This window comes from Lepidothrix coronata, unplaced genomic scaffold (genome assembly GCF_001604755.1).
Source record: "Lepidothrix coronata isolate B3197 unplaced genomic scaffold, Lepidothrix_coronata-1.0 Scaffold109, whole genome shotgun sequence".
NCBI classification, from domain to species: domain Eukaryota; kingdom Metazoa; phylum Chordata; class Aves; order Passeriformes; family Pipridae; genus Lepidothrix; species Lepidothrix coronata.
The window spans coordinates 1,534,053-1,546,565 of NW_016690289.1; the positions used below are offsets into that span (position 1 = coordinate 1,534,053).

The window sequence follows — 12,513 nt, forward strand, 5'->3', positions numbered from 1 at the left end:
ATTCCTTTGAGGTGGTTCCCTACTCACTGTACACACGAGACTCAGAGGTTCAACAGTGCCATCCTGTGGATGATCTTAAAGGTCTGAAAGCTGCTGGCAGATAAATAAATGACCTCAACAGGATAAATTATCATAGAATATCAGATACTGTCTGTCCCCACGCAATCAGCTAAAATATTTCCCTATGGTAGTCAGTCAGACTAATTATTACTTTTCTGTCCAGAAAATTAATAACCTAAACCAATTACAACCAATGGAAAAGTATTTCAGGCAAGCTGATGAGCAGTGTGCTTGTTAGTTTTATTCTCTTGCTGAGAAATGTGTTTTTAATCATCTCAGTGTGGTTTTAATCATCTTGAAATTTATTTTTGCAGACAATGCCAAAATCAAAGGCAACTATGTAAATTCAAATAGGCACCCCTATAAAGAAGTATCTGGACATCTTTAAAGAGGCATTAGAGTGAAACTAAGTCTAATTAACTTTCATGTTTCATAACCAGAAAATATGAATTCCCAAACAACCTTGGAGATTAAGCTGGGTGGTTTGAACAACTGGCCACAAAACTTTTAATTCCAGAAATAGAGGGGCAAGATTAAAGTCTGAAGTTTTGTTGACTGAAGATGAAAATCTGTTCGGAATACTTGGGGAACTTTCTGTTTATGCCAGGGCAAGGTAGAAAACCAAAAAACTTGCTCTCTTAAGGGAACAGTTGGGGGATCATTGAGTAACTGCAGATCACACTATTTCATATATGATTTTCATTTTGCTTGCCTAAGCAAATTGTAAGGAAAGTGAATGATGTTTATTTGGAAATGAGCAGAGAAATAAAGGGCAAGCTGCTGAGTGGAAGGTAGTGCTCATTTTTCAAGTCGCTGCTGTTTTAGGGTGCTGAATGGGCAAGAGGTGTGCTGGCTGTGTGCTGCCTTTACCTGTGGATCAGGGAGTTGAGCGCAGCACCAGGTTCTGCATTGTTTCTCTATGGTTTGCAGGAATTTCTCCTTTGCTTTCTTTATGGCTGTCATGGGAATTTCTCATTTGCTTTCCACAGCAAGAGGCCAACTACAAGTTGCAGTACATACCACTCAGTGATTTGATTAAAACAAGGAAACACCAGGTTACAAACTCCAGTGATACTCTTTGATATTTAAAAATGATGACATGATTTGTGGTTCTGAAGTCTTCAAAAAACAGGTCATGCTATTATTTATATATTCCATATGTCTGTTTGCCAGGCTTACTTAATACAGCAAAAGGTGATTGCCAGGGATAAAACATATCATTAATCCCTACGAGTATGAAAAGATAAATATGAATCATTCCCATTTAGAAGATTAGTTTAATGCAGTTTTAATTATTTAACTTTTTTTTTAACCTACTTTGACAAAAAAGTCTTCTAGCTTAACAAAAGCCTTGCATCTGTACAGTTCTGTCCTTTTTAGAGTAGGTTAACATGTTTTCAGTGTTGACGTAATGGAAATTTTGGTATCGATGCCTTATTTGCAGGGGGTTCTGCACTTAATTCTATGGTATTTAAAGATATCTGCAATTACTAGTTTTAAATGTATGTCTTCTACAAGTGTCACTCTACTTATATGGTAAAGAAGATAAATGAGAGCAGTATTATCCACTCCTTTGTATACTGTATGTAAATAGTTCTAGCTCTCTCCTTATGTAGAAGGTTCTCCATGCTCTCAGCTATTTTTTCTGTCTTTATTTCTGCTCTAGTTCTTCACTTAGAATGTTCCTGGCCTGAACGAAGTATTGTGATTGAGGTATACTGTGAAGTATACCTCATTGCTTTTTCTCATTCTTTATTTGTCCTGCCATGTTATTGTGATTTTTCTGATCACCAGTGTACATGGAACATTTGCCTTCTACACTGTCTGGCTGCAGTAAGACCCATTTCCCATTTCAGAAGCTCTTATAGTTCATGTGGAAAGAAACTGTGCATATGCATGGGTCTGTTGCCTGGTTTGTCAACTCTAAACGTAGTCTTTTATTCTGGATTGCACTGTGAACAATGCTCATAGTCCTTCCTCCAGACTGGATCTGCTGTTCCAACTGCTGCTGGAAACTAGCATCAGATCTGATCCGTCCCATCCAGTAATGATGCAGTAGGCAATTTAGGTGCTGCAAGTGGCAGAGTGGCTGCAGGTGTTCATCCCCCCATGGCTATGGGAATATGCTCCGCTTTGTTCTGCATTTGGGACCACTCTGACATAGCAGTGAATCTGTGTACGTATACATGCACAGCCTCTGCACATGTTGTGTGCACATTCACTGCATTTAGAGATAGATACAGTTAACTATAAAATTCCCTGTTAAATTAGAAAACTAATTTATTCAGTTGCTCTATTTCAATGGAGTTGGATGAATACTCAGCTGCCCTATGTACGTTCTGTGGCCTGTAGGAGATTTCACAGTAATTCCAATGCCACTGTGTTTGTCTTTACAGTATGTCTGTTCAACTAATCCCCTTAAGGTGAAGGAATAAGATTTTAATATTATTAATGCTTCATTTCATCTAGTTAATGATATTTTCAAATATTTCATCTTCTTTATGATTTAGTTGCCATGTCAGATAAAGATCTTGTTTAAGCTAAGTATTATGAAATAATAAAAGTCTTTATTTTATTTGAATACAGTCTGGATAAATGAATCCAGTAGAGGATCTGATGTTAGGCAGGTGCAGCACTGCACATGTAAAATCAGGGTAAGTTCTCTGAATGCTCAGATCTTAACAGATGTGTTCTTTTTCTCCATATGTTACAATAAAATAAGGATTTGCTCTGAAAGTATTGACACAAACACTAACCAGTCTTGGCAAACATGCTGTTTTGTTCCTTACACAGTATCAGCTGTGGCTATTAATTAACTTTAAATAAATGTGTGCATTAAGTAGCTGTAAAGCACATATATGTATAAACAAAATCAGTTTTTGTCAGAAAGTAATAATGGTTTTTTTGCTTTCTTGTTTACTGATGCCTAGACAAAGGAATGCTGCATCTTCAAAGCAACATCTGTCAAACTGATTTTCATCAGATTAAGTATATCCTCAGAGCAACCATCACAGCTTACAAAATACTGGAAATGTAGGTTGTGCTTTGCATAAAACACCAATAGAATTTAAAGCACCTGAAAGTGTTTTACAAATATAGCAATGATAGGCTGTGCCTGTTCTCCATATTTGCTTCTATTTTCAGGAGGTTCTTGGGAAGATAACGAGTGATGTTGCAAAACTGCGGTCCCAGTAGATGTCCCAGAGTGCAATTGCGGAGTTATGGTCCTGGCAGCTTATCTGGGTCCACAAAAGCCAGTGGTTTGGGTGTCTGGCAGTAGAGATTGAATTTATTGTGACGAAGTTCATCTGTGGAAAGATTTCTCTCATTAAGAATGAAATTAAAGCATGAATCAGTGACTGATTATCCAGGCCTTTCTCTGATCCGTTGAATTCTTCATTAGTATAGATGTGCAATTATATATGCTCTGGCCTGATTCTGGTTCTATAGATCATCAAAGATAATGAATAATATTAAATTTTTAAAGATTTTTTTTATGGAACAATGTAATCTGGTAAAAATGGGAGGAAAGGCAGTGGCTTTGACATAGAACATAAATACTGACACACTCAATCATTTGCATTTTTGGCCAGCTTTCTGTCTTTTTCCCTGCTAGAGAATAATTAATGCATGGAAATGAGCTTCCTATTAGACTGCTGTGTCTTCCATAGGAGTGAAGCATTTTGCATGTGTAATGACTTAAGTACAGAGGTGAAGAAGTGTCATTAAAGTGTGTACCCACAGCCGATTGTGGAAACTCAAGTCAGCCAGAAACAAGTGCCAGGATTTCTGTAGAAATCCATCTTTGTAGATGGAGGGTAGAGGCACTTGAGCTGGAGGTCAGGACAGCCTTCCCATTAGTTCTTCCTTTTAAAAGCTGTAAATCTAGCATAAAGCAAGAAGAATACAGTCAAAAATCCACGAAGAGGACAAAATAGGGGGAAAGTCAAGGAGAAATCTGTTCCAGCTGCATCTGGGAGGAGACACGTTTTTGCAACTCTGATTTCCTATTAGTTTGTTCACTGTGTATCAGCACTATCCTAAAATGTCCCACACAAACGCTAGGTGAGTCAGTGTGAGGTGTTTTGGTGCCTACCACACACCCATGGGATAGCCCTAATCAGTAGCCTGTTTGTAAGGCAGTGTAACTAAAGATGGTCACAGAACCAATTGCATACAAGCAAGGCTAAATATGTTATTTCATGATAGAGTTTAAGATAAGTGCTTTATATCTGAAGAATATTGTCTTTACCAGGAAAATAGTATTGCTGATTTTTGTCTTCTTTATAAAGATGTACATAGGTGCTTCTGTAATACTATCTGAAACATAATCAAATTGGCTTTTAGATTAATTGAAAATGATCTTTGTAGGATCTTCAGCCTAGTTCTTGAGACAAAAGAACATACAAGTAACTTAAAATAAGTACAGAAATGTACCAAATATTCTAACTGTGTCCATCTCTATTATGTACTCAGGGAACACTGGCAAGCTTGGGTCCTTTGAATGCATGACATTTCAACAGGAGACCAGGGTTTCTGAGAGTATTTTTGCAATTTGAAGTGGTGAAAGCTCTGTTTGTAATAGCCATTATGCAAGAGATTACTTCTGGTCGTCACTGTTGGCCAGAGCCATGGAGCATTGCACTTGTTTTTAAAGCAAGAAGTATGAAACACACAGCAGATACAGTGTGGTAGTCAGCAAACAAATCATGGTGCATTCAGCAAATACAGGCACTTTTGGGGAAATGTTGATTTGAATTTCATGCATCATCCAAGCATAATGAACACTGAAAGGTCATGGTAAGAATATAAGAAAAAAATCCATCTGACTTGACTTTCTCACTATCCAATATTGTTAATAATGCAATGTCAAGCAAAAAATTGTGTCTCTGAGTGACTAAAGCCAGATTCCATGTATAGTTGAAGAATAACTCGCCACATTTTTTTTTCCCCATTTATTGTGCATTTTCTTTATAATGTCATGGTGTTAGTTTGTGAACTGTACCTTGAGCCACTGCTGTATGTACATCTGTGTTTTCTCAGTGAGTTATTTCTTTGTTACTCAGCATCCAGGAAGTCTCATGCAGACTGTAACATACTAATTGGCTCAGTACAATTAGGATGAAATGAAGGTGTTTGCTGTCTTTGCTTGTTATTAATTTGTACTGACGGAAAATTAGATTGAAAAAGTCTAATACAGCTATCAAAATATTATTTCTTATTGCAGGAAATATCAGTGTTGCTCTTTAATGGAAGTATTTTAGAGCAGAACTCCCTTCCTTTTTCCTAATCCTGCCTTTCTGACTTTTTAAAAATTTCTAGAAGGGATTCTGAACCTTGTTAAATAACCAGAGTGCTCAGAGACTGTGTAGCAATACCATGACTTAAATGAGGCTCAGGCAGTATTTATGAGTTCATTATATCAAGGTGTAATACTGTGCTGCTTGTTATCTTAACTTCACATTAATAAATTTTTACAAGCTGTGTACTTGTAAAGTCCATCATAGTAATCACTATCATTCCTCTAATAAATCATTTGCTTTGTGTTTGCTTTGTGTTGTTCCAACCTTGTGAGACATAACATCACAGGGCAGAAACCCTTCTCATGGTCCAGGTTAATGAACCACCTGCTGTGAGTCCTCAGTGACAGACATGCTCAGAGGGAGGGATGCCTTTACCTCCTCACTCTCCTTCCCTTTGCAATGCCTCAGGTTACATGGTTTTCTTAAAGAAGAATTACCTGTATTGTGGAGATTTTCTGGAGCTCCAGGTCTCACTCCTTCTGTAGACTGTGCAGATGTATGGTTTTACTTGTCCTGGAGACCACTAAGTTGCAGAGTATCTGTAATTCACGTGCTGGCAATGCCACCAGGGTGAACAGCTGGTGGCTGTGCTGTGGCCTCCAGGTAGAGGTGGGCACTTCAGTAGATCAGTGACCCAGGGAAACCAATCGCTCATGCTGACCAAGCTTCAGAGTCAAGTTCTACCTATGAAAAGTCTGTTCCTATTGGCATGGATGGAGGGTCTGCAAATGAAAAAGCAGGATATACTTTGCTGTATGTTTTTTAATATTTGTTTTATTGCAGGCACGATTCTTCTTCTTGTAACAGAGTAGATAACTATCTGCTTGAAAATCTGTGATTTGAAGTACTGAGTGTTGTTTTTTCTGAGACTCAGGTTCCTAATTCATTTGATTGACAGATGTAAACTTGAAATTTATTTCATTCTCTAACACAGCAGTGAGTTTAGTCCAGCTACAGTTTCCATTGTGCAATACAAATACGCTAAGCCTAAAGTACTGCTGGCAGCGTATATAAAAAATTTGAGCATTAAGAAACCAATGCAAACAAAGACTCTCAGCTTTAAGTAAGAAACAGTGTTGTTGGACTAGCCTTTTACTGCTGTCACAACCAATGTGAAGTAATAGCAGCCAAAATCTACAGGTTTGTTTTTGATTGGAGTAAGTACTAGTAAGGCAGTAGTCATTTGAAGAGGCAATTTGTCTTGTCTATTTGAAACATTCCTTAGTTGCCAGAAATGCCACTTTTTTTCTCATTACATGTGTGATGTACTTTTCATTTTTATGTTCTAAATAACTGGTAAAAATAATCCCTCTTATTTTTTTCAGCCCACCTAAACCAGCGGTGTTCATCTCTGGTGTCATTGCTAGGGTAAGATTATCATTACATTTCTCTCAGTCATAGAAAAACTACTGTAGGCTTTTGAGAATTATCACTGATCAGAGCAAAATTGATCTTTTTCATACCCCTTCCTCTTCTGTGTGAAGAGGCTTTATGTTTTTTATATTCGTTTAAGGCCCTTTAAGCATTCTTTCTGGGTTTGTGTGAAATTGAAATTATTTATTGAAATTACTTCCACCATTTTACTTTGAATTTTAGCACTTTAAGTTTATTGGATCATCTTTTTATATCTAAGCTAGTTATTACTGCATTCATTTCCTTTGGAAGCAGTTGCATGTTAAATGTGCTGCTATAGCTTGATCTGTGATGAGGAGCAACACTGCTCTCTGTAAGGATACATGTTTGAAGATGTGTTTCAGCTGCCCTTTGTGTCTTGAGGTACTTGGGGATTCAAGGTGTTATTCCCTAGATTTTAACACTAGGCTAGACCTAGAAATCCATAAGATAAATAAATAAATAAATAAATAAATAAATAAATAAATATTAAGTAGCCATTAATCATATGATCATGTGGATGCCCCATTTCTGTAAATGTTCGAGGCCAGATTGGAGCAACCTAGTCTAGTGGAAGATGTCCCTGCCCATGGCAAGGGGGTTGGAACTAGATGATCTTTAAAGTCCCTTCCAACCCAGGCCATTCTATGATTCTGTGATTCCTATAGTAGGTTTTCTTGTGCAGGTAGTTTTTCATGCTGCCTTAACTTATTTTTAAAATAGTCTCCTCTTTTTAGTGGCTTTGTGAAAACCAAACAGGTCTGAAGAGAGGAGTGCTTGGGGTTTTTTTCCTTTAGGTCACATCAAGATACTATATTCTTGGATGGTGTGCGTAACTGGAACAAGTGAGACTTGTGAAAGAGAAATTTTGAGATTGACTAAAAGATTGGAGTAGTAGGATGTGTACGGGGGACTTCAGAGTAACATGCAGGACTGTTTTCCATCTGCTTTTCACATTTTTAAAATCTTAGATCCATTTGAACTGGAAAGCACACTTTTATGATTTCTTAAATTTTTCCTGGTTGTTCTTTGAACAGGGTGATAAGGACTTCCCTCCAGCTGCAGCTCAGGTGGCTCATCAGAAACCACATCCTTCTGTGGAAAAGCTTCCTCACCCTCAACATGTCAAACAGCACATCCATCAGCCCCGCAAATGATCTGTCCATCAAGATCTCAGCCAAACTACTGTCAGTGAATAAGTTTTCAAGAGAAGACAAAAACCCTTTAGGATTCACACTGTCAAATCAGTAAAATTGACCTCTAAAATAACATGCTGTTTCTTTTTCTTTAATTGCCAAGGGTTAATAAGAATGAAGACATTGTTCAGTTGTTATCCCAGATGGAAAATTCTCTATTAAATATTTGATGATCAGGGGTGCTTTTTAATAATATTTTCTTATTGTCAAGATAAAAACTTTAGTATGAATAATATGATTAATGAGCTTATAACTTTTACTTTTAGTTGTGGCATCGCAATAGCAGATAGTTAATGTAGTTTTATTCTAAGCCAGTAGGGAAGAATGGCCCTTTGGTGCTGGTACCTGTACCATTTGTTGTGTGTGTTGAGACAGAAATCGGTGGTTGTCTGGATTATGTAGGACTGTTGTAGTGTTCAGTATCCTACAGTGTTACACCCCAGTGACTGTGCCCTCTGAATTCAACTAGAAAGATGATAAAAGGGCCCCAAAACCTTCTCAAGTGGACAGAGATCCAGCTGAATCTTTTTTACACCCCTTTGCACTTGCACAGTCTGGCTGAGGTTTTTCCCTTTGGAGGTCTGTGGGTATGAAGAGGAGAGAGAAACCAGAGTTACAAGAACACTGCTGCTGTAGGCAACCAATCTCTGATCTCATGGGTTTCACTAAGGGGCTGTATTTTTGAGGTGATGATTTCTCAATCCCAGTAACAAGTTGAAGGAGCTCAGGACCCTCTGGAGTTGAACTTAAAAGTAAATTGGTGAAATATCTGTTTACTTTTTTAAGTTAGAATTTGGTATAACCATATGAAATTAAGAGGTACCATTAGCAAATATGTTTATGACACAATCTCTGTTGCACATTGTATTTTTTCCTAATTGTCTTATTATGAAGGACAGTTGTGATATGAGGGATTAAAAAAAAGCTATTTTTCAAATAGAGCAATTGTTTTAGTTTTGGCCACATAATTAAATCTCTTGATTGCTCAGCTCAAAATCACTTAGGTCCATCATTTTCCTTCTGTAACTTATCTCTGTAAAAAACAGGAAAATTATTTTTTTACATCCTGCCTATGTTTTTAAAGTGTCCTTCTGTTTTTAGTTGACTACAAATACCATACGGTCTTTGGTACCTCTCAGGTTTATGAAATTTCTAATGATGTTAAAAACATGGGAGCTAGCACTGCAACCATTGACCTGGCAAATCAGTGAAAGTTTGGCATCACTTTGGGCTTTACTAATTCATTTATGTTTAAAATCAAATAGTGTATAAAAGCAATGAGGAGAGTTTTAAAAAAACATTATTTTTAAGAATTTCTGCAGATTAAATCATTATTTCCCGAGAAGCTGATTTAAAACAACAGCAGTGAAATAATGGGAAATATGACCCATTTCACAAGTGGAATAACTCACTTATGTGGGTGAGAGGGACCTGACATTCCCATCTCTTCATAAGCTTGAAATGGAAATGATGTTTTGCAAATCCTATGTGTGGATATATTTATTCGACACCCGAGGAAGGATGTACAATCTGTATATGCAGTCCTGAATTTCATTTTAATTAGATAACCGTACTTGCCTTAAGGAACGAATGTAGTTTATAAGAATAATTCTGTATTAAAATATGCATAATTTTTAAAATATGCTTTCTGTTTCTGATGTTGGTGCAGCAGAGGCCTTGGTTGTAGCTGCTTATGAGTGTACAAGTGATTCACACATGAGTAACTCATTCATAAGGGTAGCATTTGTTAAGCCTCGTGGAATATCTACACGAGATAATTTGCTGGCAGGAATATTTGCAGATTCAGGACAGGAAGTGGTTGATGGTGCAACCAGGAGCTGTCAGTGACCTGCATCAGCAGTGAAGCTGATCATCGCAGTCACTTGATGCTGGTACCTGCTGCCTTGGGAGGGAGCTGGATGGGGTTCAGCTCTCCTTTGTGTTGTGCCTACATCTGCAGTAGTGTCTAGACCTCAGCTGTAGTCAGTGGTGATGCAATCAAACAGTCACTAGAGTTTAGGTATGGCATTGTTGACCAAAGGGAAGCGTCTTTTAAGTTGAGCTGGATCACTCTTGGCTCCACTGACTGCAGTGGAAAACTAAACCCAGGTGTAGAAGCACAGGATTAGGTGGGACTGGGTACCTCTGCTTCATGTCTTGTAATGAGTGGTAGAATTGCTTCTAAGAGCAACAACACATTTCCGTTGCAATACTAAAAGTTGGGAACATGGACGTGTTTGAATTACAAACTACTGCTCCTGGTTGTTAATGCAATATATACAGTATACATAGACAATACATGAATTTTGTCTTTGATTACTTAGATAGATAAGTAAGTTTGTACAGTGGAGTATGGCTCTTAAGATAGCTTTAGTGGCTTTTAGAGTGCAGGAATTCCTATATGGTTAGAAAATGTATCTGTATGAAAGCCTTTTATATATTGTTGGGAGGTTTCCATGTTTATACATCAGTGTCTTTACCAAAGCATTACCTTGCTCGAAATAAAGAATCATAACTGGTGAACTGGATTTCCTACTGATGATTATTGATGCTTTTAAAATATGTTACAATGACAGATAAGCACAGGAGATGTTCAGATGTTATCTTGAAATGACTGCAAAATAAATTTTCTGTAATTGTCAATGTGGCAATAATGCAACAATAAAGCATGAAGTTGTGTATTGAGCTCTTTTTTTCCTCTAAGTACAATGTAAATCAGCAGGGTACAGCTTTTGGGGATTTATGAGTTTTTATTACAGACTGCTGCATGACTAATAACATTTTATAGATAGTGAAATTTATTATGAAATTTTATGGCACAGTGGATGAGCTGTTTTGAATAGTCCAGTTTCATGTAAAATAAAAAGTAGATGCCACCAGCTAGAATGAGAGATGTTTTCCACTATGAAATTGGAGATGGTAGCTCAGTCTTTGCGAAGTATAGAATCTAAGCCTGGTAATAAATCAGTATGGTAAAGGAAATCTAACATTTTCCATTGCTTTTTCAAGACCTAATCTTCTTTCAGAAAAAGAAGGTATTGTAATCAGAAGAGGTGGCAAGCTTTTCATAAGGCTGCACTCAACATTACTTAACGCATGCCATGACACAAGTGATTCACAGAAGAATTCAGAGAAAGTGCTGCAGTGTGTCTGGAAGCTTTCTGATACTTTGGGCATCCTGTATTTAGTGTATGCGTAGTTGTATATAATACAACAAATTTATTGATACAGTGGAGATATGATAGATTTACTGTTTCAGGACTATTGCAATGTTACATCCTTAGACTGCAATCACATAATCATAGAATTGTTTGGGTTGGAAAAGACCCTTAAGGTAATCGAGTCTAACCATTAACCCAGTACTACAAAGTCCACCACTAAACCATGTCCCCAAGTGTCACATCCATATGTCTTTTAAATATTTCCAGGGTTGGTGATCCCACCACTTCCCTGGGCAGCCTGTTTCAATGCTTGACAACCCTTTTGGTGAAGAAATTTTTCTTCATATCCAATCTAAACCTCCCCTGGCACAACTTGAGGCCATTTCTTCTTATCCTGTCACTTGTTACTTAAGGAGAAGAGACCGACTCCCACCTGGCTACAACCTCCTTTCAGGTAGTTGTAGAGAGCAATAGGGTCTCCTCTGAGCCTCCTTTTCATTCTAGATTTTTCAAAAGACGTCTTCTTTGATTAAAATTTTGGGAAAATACATGTGCATGGTGTCTGGCATGCTGTTGATTGAGTTGTCCGTAGTTATTTGAAATTCCATGACCTTGCTTTCAGCTGTGTTACAAATGTTATTAGTAATTAGAAATTGAATTTACTTGTAATGTCAGTGGTATGGTTTACTCTTTTGTCACCAGGTCTCTTGAAGCAGAAGTCTTGTACTTTTATCTGCGGTATCGTGATCGTTATATGCTCTTGGCTGTTTAATGAAAATACTCACAGCAGTCTTTCATTCAAAGCTGAAGGGAATGAGTGGACATACATTTTTATCCCTTTGGAATAACTTTATTTTGAATACTCTCTATTTTCATGGAGGAGGGAGGTGTGGGCTTTATAAGCTATTTCTTATGTCCCCTTCAGATTTGGGTATATTAAGTTTAAAAAGAGATTTAAGTCTAGGCTAATACCTTATATATTGGATTAATACACATAATTGCATTTTAGAAAATGGGGTATGTCAGAATGGGTACAGTTACTTTTACAACAGAACGAGATGTTGCTGGTCAAATGCTGCGATGATGTAAAGAATTAAGACAAATCTCTGTTTTAGTTTAAATTCTTTGCACACTTCCCTCATAAGATAAAGATGCAAATATAGTTGGTTACAGCTAACATCTGCTCTGTAAGGATGCAGAGGGATGTAGATCATAGTGACTGGAGGAGCCTCGATGAGAAGAAACTGAGTCAAGTCTACAGCAGTAAATCTTCAGATTTCTTCAACAGATGGGTAAAGTAAATCTGCATTGTAGCTGTAACCCTTGGTAAGTGCTGTACAAGATTGTATTATATAAAATAGTAAAGGTGATTTCTTAGGAAGGTGGAGGTTTGTATTTTGC

The 12,513-nt window shown here is 37.3% G+C and overlaps 1 protein-coding gene across 1 annotated transcript in view; it reads left to right on the plus strand.

The window, feature by feature from the left end:
- DAP (death associated protein) overlaps positions 1 to 10,636 on the plus strand; it is a 51,131-nt gene extending 40,495 nt beyond the window's left edge. Inside the window, exons 3-4 of the mRNA XM_017824144.1 lie at positions 6,689 to 6,731; positions 7,793 to 10,636. Coding sequence (XP_017679633.1) covers positions 6,689 to 6,731; positions 7,793 to 7,912 — 163 coding nt within the window. The 3' untranslated portion in view covers positions 7,913 to 10,636. The remainder of the gene's footprint in view (positions 1 to 6,688; positions 6,732 to 7,792) is intronic.
- Positions 10,637 to 12,513: the final 1,877 nt, after the last annotated feature.